The sequence below is a fragment of the Gorilla gorilla genome, chromosome 2 (assembly GCF_029281585.2).
Source record: "Gorilla gorilla gorilla isolate KB3781 chromosome 2, NHGRI_mGorGor1-v2.1_pri, whole genome shotgun sequence".
Taxonomy (NCBI): domain Eukaryota; kingdom Metazoa; phylum Chordata; class Mammalia; order Primates; family Hominidae; genus Gorilla; species Gorilla gorilla.
The window spans coordinates 190462289-190483876 of NC_086017.1; the positions used below are offsets into that span (position 1 = coordinate 190462289).

At 37.1% G+C, this 21588-nt stretch overlaps 1 protein-coding gene across 6 annotated transcripts in view; it reads left to right on the plus strand.

Annotated features, from left to right (window-relative positions):
• The window catches only part of MFN1 (mitofusin 1), a 76463-nt gene that overhangs the window by 19145 nt on the left and 35730 nt on the right, over positions 1-21588 (plus strand). For all 6 annotated transcript variants that reach the window (XM_019024214.3, XM_055381803.2, XM_063704400.1 and 3 more), the window contains exons 8-16: positions 611-764; positions 1209-1276; positions 8304-8425; positions 10132-10258; positions 10434-10538; positions 11437-11539; positions 11682-11911; positions 18667-18819; positions 19534-19730. In XM_019024214.3, coding sequence (XP_018879759.1) covers positions 611-764; positions 1209-1276; positions 8304-8425; positions 10132-10258; positions 10434-10538; positions 11437-11539; positions 11682-11911; positions 18667-18819; positions 19534-19730 — 1259 coding nt within the window. The remainder of the gene's footprint in view (positions 1-610; positions 765-1208; positions 1277-8303; positions 8426-10131; positions 10259-10433; positions 10539-11436; positions 11540-11681; positions 11912-18666; positions 18820-19533; positions 19731-21588) is intronic.

The following is a 21588-nucleotide window of genomic DNA, read 5'->3' on the forward strand; positions in this document are numbered from 1 at the left end:
AACCCTTAATCTTCACTTCAGTGCCCAAGTGGTAATCTTGAACCCAACATTGCAATTCTAATGCCTGGTTAATGCATTCTATCCAACCTTAACTCCCCAACCTTAACTTTGTTTTTTGAGACGGAGTCTTGCTCTGTCACCCAGGCTGGAGTACAGGGGCACGATCTTGGCTCACTGCAGCCTCCACCTCCTGGGCTCAAGCGACTCTCCTGCCTCAGCCTGCCCAGTAGGTGGGATTACCGGCGCCTGCCACCACACCCAGCTAATGTTTGTGTTTTTAGTAGAGACGAGGTTTCACCATGTTGTCCAGGCTGGTCTCAAACTCCTGACCTCATGATCTGCCCGCCTTGGCCTCCCAAAGTGCTGGGATTACAGGCGTGAGCCACTGTGCCCAGCAGAATTTTAAATAGATGTTCAAAAGACAGAATCGTTAAGAGAAAGATTTCCTGTCATCAAGTATCAAACTTCATTTATTAGAATTTCTTAAATTCATTAGTTATATGGTAACTTTTATTATATCACTGTGAATAAAGTAAGTATTGGTCTATAGTCGTTGGTTATTATATTTGTTTAAATTATTAGAATTCTTTTAATACCGTTTTCTCTGTAGGTACGCAGACAGCACATGGAAAGATGCCTACATTTCTTGGTGGAGGAGCTCAAAGTTGTAAATGCTTTAGAAGCACAGAATCGTATCTTCTTTGTTTCAGCAAAGGAAGTTCTTAGTGCTAGAAAGCAAAAAGCACAGGGGATGCCAGAAAGTGGTATGCATTACCTATAGATTTCCTTTTTAAATATAAAAATATTTATAATTGGCTGGGTGCGGTGGCTCACGCCTGTAATCCCAGCACTTTGGAAGGCTGAGGTGGGCGGATCATGAGGTCAGGAGTTCGAGACCAGCCTGGCCAACATGGTGAAACCCCATCTCTACTAAAAATACAAAAATTAGCTGGGCATGGTGGTGCACACCTGTAATCCCAGCTACTTGGGGGGCTGAGGCCAGAAAATTGCTTGAACCCAGGAGGCGGAGGTTGCAGCGAGCCAAGATTGCGCCATTGCACTCCAGCTCTGGGCAACAGAGCAAGACTCTGTCTCGGGGGGAAAAAGTATATATATATATATATATTTAAAATTATAAAATCAGTAGCCTACCAGAAAATATATCTTGCTATATACTAGGTTTTTAAATCTTTGCCTGTACGTTACAGGTGTGGCACTTGCTGAAGGATTTCAGGCAAGATTACAGGAATTTCAGAATTTTGAACAAATCTTTGAGGTAGGAATTTTGTGATTGTATTGCCTAATACAAAACTCTTTCTTTGGTTGGAGAAAGCATAATCTTCTATTTTTATCATTTGTCTTTGTCAATAACTTTTGCTGTTATTTAGTTTAGTTACTGACACAGCCAGTAAAATGTGGAAAGTGAAGAAAAGGAGCCCCTGCAAAATGATTTGTAAGAATTGAGAATTAAAGATTGTAATTTATTCCTGATTCTTATTTTTATGTATTTTATATAAATAAGAAACTGTGTTTCAGTATTGCTGTGTTGTGCAATGAATGAAATTCCCTGTATTCAATAATTTGGAACAAGAGTAAACAAGCGTAATTGCTGTTGGAATGGATAATAGAGCAAAGTAAGCATTATCCTTTTTTACTTTGTGCGGCATGACTAATAGAATTATACAAAACATGATTAATGCGATTTGGCAAAATTTTATTATATTTATATACTGTGTTGCCACATGTCCATTCTCCATATTTTGTGCCAAACATTCTAAATGAATAATTGAGTAGAAAAGAGCTTCAGCATTTTCAGAAACTTCTAGGAAACTATTGAAGTGCCTGAGTGGTAGATGGGGAGGGAGGCTAGTTTCTTATGTTGCATTGTAAGTGTTTTTTTATTCAGAGACATTAAAACTCACCCTACATTTGACTGAATAGTTCTTTAGATATTAACCTTCTGAGCTCCTATTTTGCCCTATATAATTCGTATCACCTTCCCACTTAGGAATGAACACAGTGACTTCAGCATTGAAGAAACCTCAGTCTGTAATTATTCTTATAAGTAGTAACTGCTTTAATGGGGGGACATGAATGTTGAGTATACTTGGCAGGATTTTTAAAATAAAAAAATTTGCTTACTATCTCTCATCTTTAATTTGGTGAGAGAAAAAAGGTTATTAGACAGATGAAGACAAACTGGAAGAAAGCAAATCCACTGCCAGCTATCTCGATAAGATCTAATTGTTCAGAGGCTACTGGATTATCAGTAGATGTCCTCTCAAGCCAAGCTATAGGATACGTGAAGTCCCGGTTACTCAAAGACCATTGTTTGTTTTTTTTCTTTTCCTTTTGCTTTCACCAAAGGGTTAATGCTCTCCTCACCTCTTTTTTCTCTTAAAGAAATGGGATCTCCCTCTGTTATCCAGGCTGGAGTGCAGTTGGGCAATCATAGCTCATTGCAGCCTCGAACTCCTGGGCTCAAATGATCCTCCCACCTCAGCCTCCTCTCCTCACTGTTATCAGTTATTTCATCCATGGGGAAAATATGTAGGGAGAGGATCTATTCTACTTCCTTGTCTTTATTTACTGACCTTTGTATATATGTGTTTTATGTATGTTTATCATTGATTTCTTCTAAATTATACATTTATATAATGTATAATTGTGCAATGTTCTGTTACACATTTATACTGCTTCCATATTGGTTCATGGTATAGCTTGTGCTTCCCAGGAATATCTCGTTGAGGAGGTGGGAATGAAAAGAATAAGATATGCTGTAGGGAATTGGTTCATAAGCCTAGCTGATCATCAGAATCACATGACGTGCTTTAGAGAACCACAGGCTCCTGACCTATCCTATCCCCAACCCCAGATCCAGGGGGTTGGGGTTGGTCTAGGAATCTATATACATATATATATTCAAAGTTCCCCAAGTGATTGCAATAATCAGACAGACTTAGGAACTATTCTTTTTAAATGTTTTTAGAGGAAACTTGGCAGTTTATGTTTTATTCTAATGGTCCATTTGGGATTCTAAAATTTATGTATGGAAAAAATTGCTTATGAGCAGTAGCTTTTTGTTTTTACTTAAAGTCATGGAATGTCCAGCTTTAGAGTTTGAAAATTTTAAGTCTGAAATATCTAAAATGAGAATCAGTTAAAAATTATTTGAATTTATCCAAACAATCAGCTGGGCAAAAAATATTATGTCTGAATGTATTAAAAAGAGACAAAACATTTTTTGGTAATTAATTACATTGAAAGTTTTAGTCAGCTTTATTCCAGAACTGGTATTTGTTACTTCTTAAGTCAGTTTTGGTAATTTCTGATTTCTTAGAAATTGGTGTATTTCTGAACATTTATAATTTAGTAGCATAAAATTGTTTGTTTTGAATCTCTTGTTTCTCACTTCTATATTTAAATATAAATATATATCTACATATACATACACACACAGACCCTTAATGGGTTTGCCAATGATTTATCATCCAAAGACACAGCCCCAGCTCTTATGTAATTTATCACTTAATAAATATCATTTTGGGGGTTTCATTCACTAAGTTTTTTTTTTTTTTTTTTTTTGAGACAGAGTCTCACTCTGTCGCCAGGCTGGAGTGAGGGAGTGAGTGCAGCAGCGCGATGTCAGCTCACTACAACCTCCGGCTCCTGGGTTCAAGGGACTCTTCTGCCTCAGCTTCCCTAGTAGCTGGGACTACAGGGGCACACCACTACACCCGGCTAATTTTTGTATTTTTAGTAGAGACGGGGTTACACAGTGTTGGCCAGGATGGTCTCGATCTCCTGACCTCATGATCCACCCGCCTCAGCCTCCCAAAGTGCTGGGACTACAGGCGTGAGCCACCGTGCCTGGCCTGTGTTCGTCTTTAACGTTGTTTACGTTGAAGATGCATTGGTTTTTGCTTATTCTTAAGGATTCAGGATCGTGAATTTGTGACTGCAGCTTTAGGCGTATCCCAAGGTTTTCAGTACTAGTTTAGTTTTTGTTGTTTTTGTTTCTAATTATCCTTTTGGCATTTCCTTATCAATATAAGACTTTTTAAAATTCAAGTGTTTTGATTCATTTTATCCAATTTTTGGTTACTAATTTCTTGGTTTCTTTGTGTTGTGGTCACATCATGTGGCTTTTACACACATTTTCTCTGTTTTGGGGATTTGCTTACTTTTCTTTGTAGTCGTGCAAGATTTTTTGTGAAAAGAAAAACTGTATCAAGTTCATCACCTTTATCAATTTGACCTTTGCCGTGAACTTCTTTAGATTCATTTGATTCAAACGGATCTAAGTATTTTAAACATTTAGAATACTAATTTAAGCAAGCCTTGAAAATTAAATGGAGTAAAAGCAATAAAAAAAATCAATATTAGCCTGGGCATTGGTGGCTCATGCCAGTAATGCCAGTACTTTGGGATGCCAAAGCAGGAAGATCTCTTGAGCTTAGGAGATCGAGATTAGGTTGGGCAAAAACATGAAAAGACTAAATCCCATCTCTAGCAGAAAAAAAAAAAAAATCCAGATATGATAGCTCATGACTATAGTCACAGCTACCCCAGAGGCTGAGGTAGAAGGCCAAGAAGTTTGAGGCTGTGGTGATGGTGAGCTATGGAGGTACCACTGTGCTCCAACCTGTGTGACAGAGTGAGACTCTCTTTTCTTTCAAAAAAAAAGGAAGAAAGGAAAATCAATGTTAGTCTGTCAATACATTTTCTTATTGTTTTAAAACTGTATTTGGAAAGTTTCAAAATGCATTTGGACTGCATTGTTCTAAAGGCAAGTTAGAAATCCAAATATCTTTTGCACAGTTATTTCACCATTAATTCTTACTAGTTTTGGTTGTATGATGGGAGATAGACGTATAAAAATAACTTATTTAAAATGTCAGTGGATTTTTTTATAATGGACATTCCTGGATGATAGGTGAAATTTGAACATGAACTGTTTGTTAGATAATAGTATTGTCTCAATGGTAAATATTGTGAATACAATTGTTTTGTGATTGTGCAAATAAATGTTTTCTTTCTTAGAAGACAAGTATTGATGTGTTAGGTAATAAGCTTGTGATGTAGTAATGACCTGTCAAAATGTTCAGGAAGAAAAATAATACATAAGTATATATAAAAATATATGCCTCTCTTTATATATATAGGGGTCATACATTTTATATATTCATTGCAAGACATGTATTATATATATTTATTATATAGTATATATTATATATTATATAAATATTATATATAATATGTTATATATAAATATTATATATATATGCCCTCACACAGGAGAGAGAGTATCAAGCATGAGTATGGAGGGAGGGGAGAAGTAAACAAAAGGGGCTGAATGTTAATATTTGATATATCTAGATGAAAGGTCTATTTCTTGCACTTTCTATTGAAAGTATATCAAAATAAGTTGGCAGTGATGAGTAGCATGTTGTTAGGTGTTTGTAGGGTCTGTTTTCAAGGGAAATTGACAAGTTTGTTGGTTTTATGTTTTAATTACATATATAAATTAATATTATTAATGTATGATTAGAGTTCCTGATAAAATAAATCTGGGAACTGCTGCATATTATATATGTTCCCCATAGAGATTAATTAGCATATTAGTGTATTAAGGATGCTGAGAAATAACTTAGAAGGGGAACTTTATTTAAATTAACACTTCCCATACTTATTTGGAGTAGAATGTTCTTTTTTCAAGGTACCTCTTAAATATCCTACAGATCAGTGGGAACACCAATGTGGGATTACTTTTTAATTGATTATTTTCTTCTCTATACTTACTCATCATTATATATTTTTGAATCAGACAGTAACTTATATTGCCTAATAACTTTTGGAGATCTTTTCTGTCTCGTCTAGCTCTAACACTGTGCTGTTATCTACAAATTTGGATCTTCATTGCTGATATCTAGATCTGCTTCATCGAGGAATATAGACTTTATTTTAATCTTTTTCCTTTTAAAAAATTTTTGTTTTTATAATTTTGCAGAAGTTAATTTGACACATTTATGAGGCATTTATTTAAAATAAAATCAATGCATTATTTTAGTTATTAAAAAATAAGTAGTTTACAAATGTTCACTATTATGTAATTATTGGTGATTTTAAAGAAGAAAACATGCAGGTATGTTTTATCTTTAGGTGTGTACAGAACAGGAATACTATAACTTCCTACATTAATTTTTTCAAAATCAGTGAAAATAAGTGATGCATAAATGAGCTTCACCATGGGCAAAAATGAAGCTAGGCAATGCAGGAAAGTAATGGCTTCAGAGTTAAATATTGACTAAATTAATTACCCTTATGTGCTCTATAGCTAACTAATCTGTTTTGTTTTCTCTACCTCAAACGAAATGCTGAAGAGGGGAGCTAAAATGGCAGAAGAGATTATAGTCTTTCTGAGTGCTCAAATAATTTCAGAGACATGAAGGCTAAGCATAGGTCGTAAATAGGACATTGAATGCACGTGTAGCATCCTGATGATTTCAGGATAACAAATGTAGCACTAGAGTATTAAGTAAATGCCTTTTGAAGCCTAAAAGCCATTTATTAAAGGAAGGATAGTAATGAACTTCAGGAAGCAATTACTACAATTTGTATTAGCTAAATATATAGAGGTTCGAGAAGATGAATTCATTGGAGTATCAGAGAATTAATATATCCCTAATTTTAAAAAAATTTATCATAGAAAATAAACATGTCTCTTATAAAACATCTATAGTAGTTACTGTGCTATATTTCGGTGCAGAATTTGACTTTCTATGAAGTAAAAATGAAATAAGACTAATTGTAATATAAAAATTTTATAAATTTTTATTTATTTATTTTTTGAGACAGAGTCTCGCTCTGTCGCCCAGGCTGGAGTGCAGTGGCGCTATCTCAGCTCACTGCAAGCTCCACCTTCTGGGTTCTCGCCATTCTCCTGCCTCAGCCTCCCGAGTAGCTGGGACTACAAGCGCGTGCCACCATGCCCAGCTAATTTTTTGTATTTTTAATAGAGATGGGGTTTCACCATGTTAGCCTGGATGGTCTCAATCTCCTGACCTCGTGATCCACCCGCCTCGGCCTCTCAAAGTGCTGGGATTACAGGAGTGAGCCACCATGCCCGGCCCAATTTTATAAATTTTAAATGATAAATCATAGTAAATATATATTTATAGGATGGGTGTGGTGGCTCACTCTTGTAATCCTAGCACTTTGTGAGACTGAGACAGGCAGATGACTTGAGGTCAGGAGTTGAAGACCGGCCTGGCCAACACTGCAAAACCCTAACTCTACTAAAAATGTAAAAACTAGCCAGGCATAGTGGTGCATGCCTGTAATTACAGCTACTTGGGAGGCTAAAGTAGGAGAATCACTTGAACCTAGGCGGTGGAGGTTGCAGTGAGTCGAGATCATGCCATTGCACTCCAGCCTTGGTGACAGTGCAAGACTGTCAAAATATATATAACATATATATGTAATATATATATAAGATAACAAGTATTCTATATATTGAAAATTGAAACAAATGTTGTGAAATGTATCCATTGATAAATGTGATGCATTGTGACGTATTTTTTATTTAAATAAACACTGGTTATAAAACACTGATTTATAACAACTATTTTAAATGGGTTGTTAGCTTGAAGATAAATGAGATAGGGCATGATTCAGGTTTTTGTGTACACACTATATTCTAATGAAAGTAATTACAATTATCTTCTAAACAGCTGCAGATATTTTTTCTATAAACAATTTTAGATGTTACATTGTTAAATGTTAGCTTTCAAATTCTTCACATTTTAACTCAATGAAGTCCTTTTTAGCAAACTTACAGGAATCATTGTATCATTCAGCTATTAAATAAGGAATTGTCCTAATTCACATCTTAATTAAGAACTTTACTAGGTTATATCTTTTGCAAGTATGAGAAGAATCTAGATAGAAGGACTAGAATTGGATTAAAGGTGATCCAGATAAAAATAGTAATTCTAATGAGGAAATTTTTTTAACATTGAAAATAGTACCCTGTTTATTTTTTTTAATGTTAGAGTCAAACCATTGCACATTACTGTGTAAAAATACACAAAGATGGTAACTTGCTGCTAAAGCCCTTTTTACTTTTGAATCTTTGTATTTTTTTCACCTTTGTAATTTTAAGTTGTGCTTTTATCACTCATTTGTTTTCTATCTTTATTTCTGTTTGGGTTAAAGTTACAAACAGCAAGTTTTTGTGTTTAAATTCCTGAAAATGTTGTGATGGAATTACAGTAATGTGTTATGGCTTGGGCCCCTCGCAGGAGTGTATCTCGCAGTCAGCAGTGAAAACAAAGTTTGAACAGCACACTATCAGAGCTAAACAGATACTAGCTACTGTGAAAAACATAATGGATTCAGTAAACCTGGCAGCTGAAGAGAAAAGGTATGAGTTCATTTTGTTGCAACATAAAAATGTTAGTTTTTTTGTCAGACTTTTGTTAAGATGAGGTTTTAAATTGTTGTACTATACTTTTTACACTGAAATCAACCTTGTGGGTTTAACTGATGCCTACTTCTATATTTTTAAGTATGTATTTGAAAGTGTCGATATTTATTCTGCAACCTTGCACACATCATTTATATTCCCTGGACCTCACTATTCCTGTATATGAATTGTGATTTTTAAAATGTTTTGTGGCTTTAAAAATATCTTTGAAGCAGTGGAAGAACCATTTCTTCAAGCAGATTTTTATGAAGAAGTCCAAAACAGGTGATCCTCTTTTTGCATTCAACCCACGACCCATTTTTTAATATAGTCATACATCGGTATTTTGAAATCACTATTTTATACTAGTTATGTTTGTTTATTGCCTGATGAACAAACAAGGCGATGCTACCTGCCAACCAGAAAGTTGATTTGGTAAGCAGTACCCTTTGTGTTATACTGTACGGCATTATTTTATACTATTTGTTACCTTATAAAGGTGGCAATGAATAGATGAAAATACCAGCATTATTGATACAAAGTATAATTTTCACAAACTTGGTATGTTTGAAACACAGATTGGGATGTTATTAGATGTGACAAAAGTAATGAAGTTAAGCCTCAATAGGACCTTCAGTGGACTTAAGCCAGTTGAAGGAAACATAAACGCATCAAAGCTTAAGTCCAAGATGACATAACATTGGAATTTTAAATGTATTTGCTCTTTCAGGGAACAAAGACCCCTTCATGTCCCTGTCTGTTGCTTTATAGTGGTACTTTCTTAGGAATGAATTAAGTTCAAATGCAGAGAATTGCCAGCATATAAAACGCAAGGATCAGAACCCTGAGTTTGAACTCAGCCCCTGTGTACAGCCTCCGTGTCGCCTGTGTTTAATTAGATTGTGCTGCTATAGCAGTTCCTTCTAGCTCAGTTGCTTTGATGTAGTACCCAAATTTTGGTCTATAAGTGATTTAATTAGTAATAATTTTTAAAGACATAGGATGTTGAACAAAGTATAGCACAAAGAAGATGTGATTTGAGGATTGTATAATCATAATGTCCTGGGAACTTCTTAAGTAAAAGATCTTCTTAAATGGATCTCAGGTCTTTATTTTCCTGTATCAGCCAGAGGTGAACAAACTTTTGTTTAAAAAAAGAGCCAGATAGTAAATATTCTAGGCTTTATGGGCCATAAAGTCTCTTGGAGCTACTCATTTCTACAGTTTTAGAGCAAAAGCAGCCATAGATAGATAATAGGTAAATGAATGGGTGTGGCTGTGTTTCAAGAAAACTTTAACAAAAGCTGGCAGCTGGCTAGATTTGGCTTGTAAGGTGCTATATGCTGACCCCTGCTTATTAACTAAAGTCAGTATTGCATTCTGTTTTGCCTGTTCATATCTATGAAGTGTTTGAAGACTTAGAATTCTTATTCATCCTTTCTGGGATTCAGGTGCCACATGGGCAGAGAAACGTGGTTTCTATCAAATCATCTATATAAAATACTTTATAAGTGAAATATTACTTGAATCCTATGAGATGTTACAAGTTTTTTTTTTCCTTGAGTCATGCTAATAGATGGTTCAATACATGAATGAGTCCCTTGCTGAAATGCTTTAGGACTTCAGACTACCCTGAACGTTGATTACTCTTTATACTGAAATAGGCATTATTCAGTGGAAGAGAGGGAAGACCAAATTGATAGACTGGACTTTATTCGAAACCAGATGAACCTTTTAACACTGGATGTTAAGAAAAAAATCAAGGAGGTTACCGAGGAGGTGGCAAACAAAGTGGGTAACAGTAGCTTCATGATTAAAATAACCTGGATGGAAATTATTTTTGATAATGCTAAAAATGTTATTCCTGTTACTTTAAAAGAATATTTTAAGATTTTTCAGTTTAATTTTTTTGAATAATTGATAATCTTGTTTAATTATTTTAACTCCAAAATTTTCATATTTTCAGGTTTCATGTGCAATGACAGATGAAATTTGTCGACTGTCTGTTTTGGTTGATGAATTTTGTTCAGAGTTTCATCCTAATCCAGATGTATTAAAAATATATAAAAGTGTAAGTTAAAGTATAGATAAAATTATTCAGAGACAGTTTCTTATTATTCTATACCCTCATTTATTTCATGGTTTGGCATTTCAGTGTATCAGTACAAAATGAAACTGTTAGATCTCTTGTGCCCTCTTGTAATAAATGTAAACTGTCTTGTATAAAAAGTAAATAGAAAATTTATACTTAGAATGAGATAAAGATCATTTTAGGACAAGGCACAGTGGCTCATGCCTGTAATCTCAACACTTTGGGAGGCCGAGGTGGGAGGATCAGTTGGGCCCCAGAGTTCGAGACCAGCCTGGGCAACATAGTGAGAACTCTAATCTACAAAAAACAGTTAGGCTGGTTGCGGTGGCTCCCGCCTATAATCCCAGCACTTTGGGAGGCTGAGGCGGACGGATCACGAGCTCAGGAGTTCGAGACCAGCCTGACCAACATGGTGAAACCCTGTCTACTAAAAATACAAAAAAAAAATTAGCCGGTGGCAGGCGCCTGTAATACCAGCTACTCGGGAGGCTGAGGCGGGAGAATTGCTTGAAACCGGAATGCAGAAGTTGCAGTGAGCCAAGATCACACCACTGCACTCCAACCTGGGCAACAAGAGCAAAACTCTATCTCAAAAAAAAATAAAAAATAGCCAAGCATGGCGACACGCTCCTATAGTCCCAGTTACTCAGGAGTCTGAGGCAGGAGGATCGCTTGAGCCTAGGAGGTCAAGGCTACAGTGAGTCAAGATCAAAGCACTCCAGCCTAGGCAACAAAGCAAGACCCTGTCTCAAAAAAAAAAAAAAAAAAAAGTCAAATTAAAAAGACCATTTTGGCATTTACTGAATTTTTTATGTCTTTATAAAAACTACATACTTTCTGGAGAAAAAATAATATGGATATTTACCATTGTTAACAGGAATTAAATAAGCACATAGAGGATGGTATGGGAAGAAATTTGGCTGATCGATGCACCGATGAAGTAAACGCCTTAGTGCTTCAGACCCAGCAAGAAATTATTGGTAATATTTATGTCTACAAGGTCATGTCTGGTTTGTTTTTTCATTCATGACTCTGGTAAAGAGCTTATTTTCCTTTAGGCATTCCATTGAAGGTAAAACATTTACCATTCTTTCTTAAGTGTTGTAATTTTGTTCTTTCTAGAAAATTTGAAGCCATTACTTCCAGCTGGTATACAGGATAAACTACATACACTGATCCCTTGCAAGAAATTTGATCTCAGTTATAATCTAAATTACCACAAGTTATGTTCAGATTTTCAAGAGGATATTGTATTTCGTTTTTCCCTGGGCTGGTCTTCCCTTGTACATCGATTTTTGGGCCCTAGAAATGCTCAAAGGGTGCTCCTAGGATTATCAGAGCCTATCTTTCAGGTATGTATCTTTGAATCTACCAATTAAGACTCTCCTTTATTATTTTGTTTATGTGGTTTTTCTATAATAAAACTAGCTTTACAAAATCTGCACATTTAAAAGCTAGTATCTATCTCTTAGAGCCATTTCTGAGGTAGATAATTTAGTTTGAGCATCCCCAATCTGAAAATCCTTAAAGGTCCAAAATGAAAAACTTTTTGAGTATGGTGACACCACAGGTGGAAAATTCCACACAAGACCTCAATGAGGTCATAGTAAAAACGCAGGCACACAACACACAGTTTATTCAGTGTCCTCAAGGGAAAAAAGACTCAGCCTCTTCTAGCTGCAATATATCTTTTCCACATATGCCCAAATTCCCCCACACAAGCACACCTATGAAGGGTACTAAAATGGCACATGTGCAGGTCCAATGCACCAACAGCAGTTTCCCCATGATGCCCCACAAGGGGCCAAGACCTTTGTGCATTACCCAGTATGGGCTTCTTTACTTACTCTCTTTTCTCTGGTGTAAAGATACTGTTTAAAAAAAAATTTTTTTTTGAGTGGGGATACATTTGAGACAGAGACTTGCTCTGTGGCTCAGGCTGGAGTGCAGTGGTGCAATCTTGGCTCACTGCAACCTCCACCTCCCGGGTTCATGCGATTCTCCTGCCTCAGCCTCCCGAGCAGCTGGGATTATAGGCATCCACCACCACACCCAGCTAATTTTTGTATTTTTAGTAGAGATGGGGTTTCACCATGTTGGCCAGACTGGTCTCGAACTCCTGACCTCAAGTGATCCACCTGCCTCAGCCTCCCAAAGTGTTGGGATTACAGGCGTCAGCCACAGCACCCAGGCTGTTTAAAATGTTTAAAAGGCCTACAGATACCCTTGTGGGTGACATTGATAAGAAAAAGAAGAGGCATTTATTTTTATTTATAGCACATAAATTTAAGCTGTTGGAAAAACTGGACAATAATGTAAGTGAGAAACTTCTTACAGAAGAATGATGTTGGAATGAACACCATATATGACCTAAAAGAAAGAACAACTTTCCTAAAGTTGTTCTTTAGGACTAAACTGTTGAAGTTCCATGCTAAAAATGATGACAGAAGTTAATGAAAAAAACAAAAACACTGCAGAAAGTTAAAAACGAAGATCTTGATCATGCATTGAAAGAGTGGATCCATCAGCATTGCTGTGAACACGTGCCACTTAAGGACATGCTGATCATGAAATAAACATCTATTAAAATGAACTGAAAATCGAAGGGAACTGTGAGTATTCAGTAGGCTGGTTAGAGAAATTTAAGGTAAGATAGCATTAACTTTTCTAAAGGTTTGTGGTGTTAAAGCATCTTGATCACAAAACAGCAGAGAAATTCATTGATGAATTTGCCAAGATTGTCTCTGATGAAAATCTGACTCCAGAACAAGTCTATAATGCTGATGAAACATCACTGTTTTGCCATTATTGACCCAGAAAGACACTGACTACAGCTGAGGAGACAGCCCCTACAAGAATAAAGGATGCAAAGAACAGAATAAGTGTGCTGGGATGTGCTAATGCAGAAGGCATAAATGTGAACTTGCTGTGATAGGCAAAAGCTTGCGTCCTCACTGTTTTCAAGGAATGAATTTTTTTACTAGTCCATTATTGTACTAACAAAAAGGCATGGATCCCTAGGGACATCTTTTCTGATTGGTTTCACAAACACTTTATACCAGCAGCTTGTGTGCACTTTCAGGGAAGCTAGGCCGGATGATGACTGCAAGATTTTGTTATTCCTTGACAACTATTCTGCTCATCGTCTAGCTGAAATTCTCATTAAAAAAAATGTTTCATTATTTCAACCTTGTGACCAGGGTATTCTAAGATCAATGAGGAGTAAATACAAAAACCTTTTTTGGGCAGCATGCTAGCAGCAGTGAACTGAGGCCTGGGTGTGGAAGGTTTTCAGAAGGAGTTTAGGATGAAAGATGCCATAGTTGCTTTTGCCAGCACAAGGAGTTTAGGATGAAGGATGCCATATATGCCAGCACTTGGAAGACAGTGACTCAGTTGTGTATGCCTGCAGCGTCTGCCTGTCACTACATTTATTGATGATGAGGAGCAAATTGGTGACTTTGAAGTATGTCAAGTGAGCTCCTTATGCAAAAAATAATATCTTAAGAGTCCATCCATAAGCTGGAAGAAGGATATATCAAAGAAGTGTTTAACATTGATAATCAGGTTTCGGTTGTTCATTCATTAACTGATGGCAAAATAGCTAAAATGCTTCTAAATCAAGGTGATTATGATAATGGTGATAATGAAAATGATTTCATTGACCTCGCGGAACAACTGCCTATAGGCAGCATGGTGATGGGCTTTATTGAAGCACTAGAGCAGCATGTATTCATAACAGAACAAGAAATAGGTTTATAAAATCAAGGAGAGACTTCAACAAAAACCATTGTTAAAGAGGCAAGTAGGTGGTACTGCAGGAAACATTTTAAAAGGCCATTCAGCACAATGTCTTATTATGCTGAGAGGACCCACTAATCTTGGTCCCTCAACTGCTTCTGATGTTTCTTCTCACCTAACAAAGTACTGTGTACAGGAACTTTTTAATCAAAACATAGCATTGTAGGTAGAGACTGAAAGCCTGCCATTGTTGCTGTTTAACAGCTGATACAGGTGTTCTGGTGATGCCACTGTGCTGCTTAGTTTGAATACGTTATTTTTCACTGTTATTAATGGTGTGTCTTATATTTTTACTATTAAGTTCCTTTGTGTGAATCCGTGTAAGAAAATGATTGCTTGTCAGCAGTATGTAAATTCAATCAAGAATGATGGTGATGCCAAACAACCATAGAGTGTTCACATGGGTGGCTGACATAGCAACACCTGTGTTTTCTGATAAGTCAGTGTACACAACCTTTGTTTCATGCACAAAATTATTTAAATATTGGATAAAATTACCTTCAGGCTATGCATATAAGGTATATGAAGCATAAATGAATTTTGTGTTTGGACTTGGGTCCCATCCTCAAGATAGCTCATTATATCTATGAAATATTCAAAAATCCTAAAAAATCTGAAATCTGAAACACTTCTGGTCCCAAGCATTTTGGATAAGGGACACTCAACCTGTAGTATGCTTAAGGGAAAGCTTATCCTAAAGCTTTCGTCCAATACTGTTGCAGGTGGTGCTACATTCATTTTTGAAACATTTCTGTTTTCTTAAAAGATTTGATTTTCACATTTCAGATAAACTAGAATAAATACAAGCATTTAAAAAAATTTTTTTTATTATACTTTAAGTTCTAGGGTACATGTGCACAACGTGCAGGTTTGTTACATATGTATACATGTGCCATGTTAGTGTGCTGCACCCATTAACTCATCATTTACATTAGGTATATCTCCTAATGCTATCCCTCCCCCCACCCCACAACAGGCCCCGGGGTGTGATGTTCCCCTTCCTGTGTCCAAGTGTTCTCATTGTTCAATTCCCACCTATGAGTGAGAACATGCAGTGTTTGGTTTTTTGTCCTTGCGATAGTTTGCTGAGAATGATGGTTTCCAGCTTCATCGATGTCCCTACAAAGGACATGAACTCATCATTTTTTATGGCTGCATAGTATTCCATGGTGTATATGTGCCACATTTTCTTAATCCAGTCTATCATTGTTGGACATTTGGGTTGGTTCCAAGTCTTTGCTATTATGAGTAGTGCTGCAGTAAACATACGTGTGCATGTGTCTTTATAGCAGCATGATTTATATTCCTTTGGGTATATACCCAGTAATGGGATGGCTGGGTCAAATGGTATTTCTAGTTCTAGATCCCTGAGGAATCGCCACACTGACTTCCACAATAGTTGAACTAGTTTACAGTCCCACCAACAGTGTAAAAGTGTTCCTATTTCTCCACATCCTCTCCAGCACCTGTTGTTTCCTGACTTTTTAATGATCGTCATTCTAACTGGTGTGAGATATCTCATTGTGGTTTTGATTTGCATTTCTCTGATGGCCAGTGATGATGAGCATTTTTTCACATGTCTATTGGCTGCATAAATGTCTTCTTTTGAGAAGTGTCTGTTCATATCCTTTGCCCACTTTTTGATGGGGTTGTTTTTTTCTTGTAAATTTGTTTGAGTTCTCTGTAGATTCTGGATATTACCCCTTTGTCAGATGAGTAGATTGCAAAAATTTTCTCCCATTCTGTAGGTTGCCTGTTCGCTCTGATGGTAGTTTCTTTTGCTGTGCAGAAGCTCTTGAGTTTAATTAGATCCCATTTGTCAATTTTGGCTTTTGTTGCCATTGCCTTTGGTGTTTTAGACATGAAGTCCTTGCCCATGCCTATGTTCTGGATGGTATTGCCTAGGTTTTCTTCTAGGGTTTTTATGGTTTTAGGTCTAACATTTAAGTCTTTAATGCATCTTGAATTAATTTTTGTATAAGGTGTAAGGAAGGGATCCAGTTTCAGCTTTCTACATATAGCTAGCCAGTTTTCCCAGCACCATTTGTTAAATAGGGAATCCTTTCCCCATTTCTTGTTTTTGTCAGGTTTGTCAAAGATCAGATAGTTGTAGATGTGTGGTATTATTTCTGAGGGCTCTGTTCTGTTCCATTGGTCTATATTTCTGTTTTGGTACCAGTACCATGCTGTTTTGGTTAGTGTAGCCTTGTAGTATAGTTTGAAGTCAGGTAGCATGATGCCTCCAGCTTTGTTCTTTTGGCTTAGGATTGACTTGGCAATGCGGGCTCTTTTTTGGTTCCATATGAACTTTAAAGTAGTTTTTTTCCAATTCTGTGAAGAAAGTCATTGGTAGCTTGATGGGGATGGCATTGAATCTATAAATTACCTTGGGCAGTATGGCCATTTTCATGATATTGATTCCTCCTATCCATGAGCATGGAATGTTCTTTCATTTCACCCATTCACAATTGCTTTGAAGAGAGTAAAATACCTAGGAATCCAACTTACAAAGGATGTGAAGGACCTCTTCAAGGAGAACTACAAACCACTGCTCATCGAAATAAAAGAGAATACAAGCATTTTAAAAGAAAAACTTTAAAAAATGTATCAATTCAGTAATTTTTTAGGAAATCTGTGAAATTGTAAAACCATCACCACAATTTAGTTTTAGTTTTTGTCACCTCAAAGCTGTTTTACTCATTTGTAGTCAATTATGATTTCCACCTCCAGCCTCACCACTAATCTGCCTTCTGTTTATGGATTTGCCCTTTCTGGACGTTTCCTGTAAATGCAATCATATAAAATGTGGCCTTATGTGACTGGTTTCTTTCACTTAGTATAATGTTTTCAAGGTTTATCATCATGGTGTCAGTGTTGTAGGATGTATCAGTACTTCATTTCTTATTACGGCTGAGGAATATTCCATTATAGATACAACACTATCCATTCACCAGTTGATGGACATTAGGGTAGTTTGTAGTTTTTGGCTATTATGAATACTGCTATAAATATTCATGTACGTGTTTTTTATGTGGACGTGTGTTTTCATTTCTCTTGAGTATATACTTAGGTTCTAATGGGTATAGAGTAGTATTTCGTTGTAGGTTTGATTTGCATTTCCCTAATGACCAATGATTTTAAACATCTTTTTTGTGTGCTCACTAGCCATTTGTGTATCTTCTTTTGTGAAATGTCTATTCAAAGCTTTTACCTATTTTTAAATTGTTTGAGTCCTATAGAGTTGCAGGATTTCTTTGCATATTCTGGATCAAATTCTTTCTCACATATATGATTTCCAAATATGTTTTTTTATTTTTTGAGACAAGGACTTGCTATGCCCAAGCTGGAGTATGGTGGCGTGATCACAGTTCACTGCCACCTCTGCTTCCAAGGAGCTGGGACCACAGGCATGTGCCACCACACCTAGCTAATTTAAAAAAATTTTTTGTAGACACAAGGTCTCACTGTGCTGCGCAGGCTGGTTTCAAACTCCTGGTCTCAAGCTATCCTCCTGCCATGGCCTCCCAGAGTGCTGGGACTACAGGCATAAGTCACTGCACCCAGCCCCAAATATATTTCTCTTGCCTGTGCCTGTGTGTTTTGAAGTTTAAGAGGTTTTTATTTTGAAGTCTTTTTTTTTTTTTTTTTTGAGACTGAGTCTCACTCTGTCGTCCAGGCTGGAGTGCAGTGGTGCAATCTCGGCTCACTGCAAGCTCCGCCTCCTGGGTTCACGCCATTCTCCTGCCTCAGCCTCCCAAGTAGCTGGGACTACAGGCATCCACCACCTGGCTGGGCTAACTTTTTTTTTTTTTTTTTGTATTTTTATTAGAGACGGGGTTTCACTGTGTTAGCCAGGATGGTCTCGATCTCCTGACCTCGAGATCCATCCACCTCGGCCTCCCAAAGTGCTGGGATTACAGGCGTGAGCCACCGTGCCCGGCTGAAGTCCTTTTTTTTTTTAGTTTATCATTTTTTGTTGTTGTTTGTTTCAAGGATTGTGCTTTTGTTGTTAGTTTTTTTAAAAACACACTTTGTTCCTCTTGAGAGTTGAGGGCCTACTGTTACATTTAGACCCCATTGTATATTATGAAAATTTATTATTGTTCATGATATCATTGGTCCATATTGTAGATAAGAATTTCCAAATTATTTTTATTTTCTACATATATTTGTGGTGTACTCATCATTTAGGGTAATTTTTCCCTCATAGATGTGCTACTATAATTTTAGAGTTTTATAAAGATAACTTTATAGTTGTTTAAGTGTAATCTTTTTTCCTTTTTCTCTTTTTTTTTTTTCTTGGCAGCTCCCTAGATCTTTAGCTTCTACTCCCACTGCTCCTACCACTCCAGCAACTCCAGATGATGCATCACAGGAAGAACTCATGATTACATTAGTAACAGGATTGGCGTCCCTTACATCTAGAACTTCTATGGGCATCATTATTGTTGGAGGAGTGGTAAGAAACATTACTTTTAGTATAATTAAAATTGAAATGTTTGCAAGGCTGCCTGTTGGCTCACAAAAGAAAAGGTATACAGTATTTACTTCTATTTATAGGATCTGTAAAATAGTATGAAAATTTGCAGGTTAAAAGTAGTGAATTAAATATCACAAGTTTCATCTTAAATTTTTTAAAAACATACATCTTTAGGAATGAACTATCACCACCTAGCTGGTCTTTAATACTTCCTAAGCATTTTCACATCACAGCACACAAAGAAATATTTGTACATTGGCGTAATAAGAAAACCCCAGGTGCCCTATCTAGCCTTCTCTGAATATCAAGGGGATCTGTCTTAAGTATTAAATGTTATTTTTAGTAGTAGTTCTTATTTGTTTCTTAAAAAAATGTGCATCATTAACAGCATGGATATGCTTGTTTTGGTTTTTGAAAGGTCTGACCTACAATATTTAATATCGTTTTATTTTTGAGATACATTGAATCAGTTTATCAAATCTGGCAGCTTATAAAGCTCTCCCTCATTTGTGTGCTGATCCATTTTAAGCCTGATTGATTTCTGGTAACTTCAGGTTTTCTCATGGAAAAGGAATATACATTTTTAGAAAATGTATCTAACTCAAAGATCCATAGGGAACTAAAATGCTTTTAAATGTACTCTCCAAAGTGGTGTTTTTCCTTCTCAGACTAAGCTATGACTTTATCTTACAGATTTGGAAAACTATAGGCTGGAAACTCCTATCTGTTTCATTAACTATGTATGGAGCTTTGTATCTTTATGAAAGACTGAGCTGGACCACCCATGCCAAGGAGCGAGCCTTTAAACAGCAGTTTGTAAACTATGCAACTGAAAAACTGAGGATGATTGTTAGCTCCACGAGTGCAAACTGCAGTCACCAAGTAAAACAGTAAGTTGAAAGGTGCATCTTTCCTTTAAAAAAAAAGTTACTGAAATATGACATACATGCAGAAAAAGCACAAAATAAGCGTATTGCTCAAAGAATGATCACGAAATGAACATGTTTCGTGATGGCCATAAATGAGAAAAAATAGAACAATACTAAACCTCACTGCTGCCCTTTCTCCCTCCTAATCACTATTCTTCTTTCCATTCTCCTGATAGATTAGGTTTGAACATTAGAAAATTGGTAGATAGGAACTCTCAGGAACTCTGGAGAGGTTTAAAAAGATAGTTCTTAATTTTTTTTCTTTTTTTTCAGAGACAGGGTCTCTGTCGCCCAGGCTGGAGGGCAGTGGCACAATCATGGCTCACTGCAGCCTCGAATCTTGGGCTCAAGTGATCTTACTGCCTCAGCCTCCCACGTAGCTGGGACCACAGGTGTGTGCCACCACACCAGGATAATTTTTTAATTTTTTTTTTTTCTTTGAGACAGGGACTCAATATGTTGCCCGGGTTGGTCTTGACCACCTGGGCTCAAGTAATCCTCCCTCCTCAAGCCTCCTGAGTAGCTGGGATTATAGGCGTGAGCCACCATGCCCAACTCAAAAGATCTTCAGCAGACCTATTCCAAATTTATGTACCTGACTGGGCAAGGTGGCTCACGCCTATAATCCCAGCACATTGGGAGGCTGAGGCAGGCGGATCACTTGAGGTCGGGAGTTCGAGAACAGCCCGGCCAACATGGTGAAACCCCATCTCTACTAAAAACACAAAAATTAGCCGGGCATGGTAGCACATGCCTGTAATCTCAGCTAGTTGGGAGGCCGAGGCACAAGAATCGCTTGACCCTGGAAGGCAGAGGTTGTAGTGAGCCGAGATCACATCACTGAACTCCAGCCTGGGCGACAGAGTGAGAGACTATGTCTCAAAAATAAATAATTGCCCTTAAGATATTTGTGGTTTCTTTTTCTTTTCTTTTCTTTTTTTTTTCTGAGATGGAGTCTCAGTTGCCCAGGCTGGAGTGCAGTGGCACAATCTCGGCTCACTGCAACCTCCACCTTCCTCATTCAAGCGAGTAGCTGGCGCATGCCACCACGCCCAGCTAATTTTTTTTTTTTTTTTTTTTTTTTGAGATGGAGTCTCACTCTGTCACCCAGGCTGGAGTGCAGTAGCACGATCTCGGCTCACCGCAACCTCCGCCTCCCAGGTTCAAGCAATTCTCCTGCTTCAGCCTCCCAAGTAGCTGGGACTACAGGTGCATGCCACTGCACCTGGCTAATTTTTTTTTGTATTTTTAGTAGAGATGGGGTTTTCACCGTGTTGGCCAGGATGGTCTCAATCTCCTGACCTCATGATCCACTCGCCTCGGCCTCCCAAAGTGCTGGGATTACAGGTGTGAGCCTCCATGCCCAGCCCCTTGCCCAGCTAATTATTTTTTGTATTTTTTTTTTTAGTAGAGCCAGGGTTTCACCATGTTGGCCAGGCTGATCTTGAACTCCTGACCTCAAGTGATCCACCTGCCTTGGCCTCCCAAAGTGTTGGGATCACAGGCGTGAGCCACTGCACCCAGCCAGATCTTTGTGGTTTCTTAATAAAGAAAACTGAATGAATAGAGGTAGCCTGGCCAAGCAGTCTAAGAAAGCTGAATGAAGTCTTAGCATTTAACAAATGAACTTAATGGTAGGTAGACTCCTGATTTCATGGTGAATGTAATGTATATTTGCTCTCGCAGTTCAAATTTATAAGTTAAATGCTATTTTATTTTTAGATCTCAGGAGAATTTTATTATAACATATACCTAAGTCCACCCGGTTTCTGCTTTTATACAACTTAAATATTTGTTTCATTCATGTGGTAAAAATATA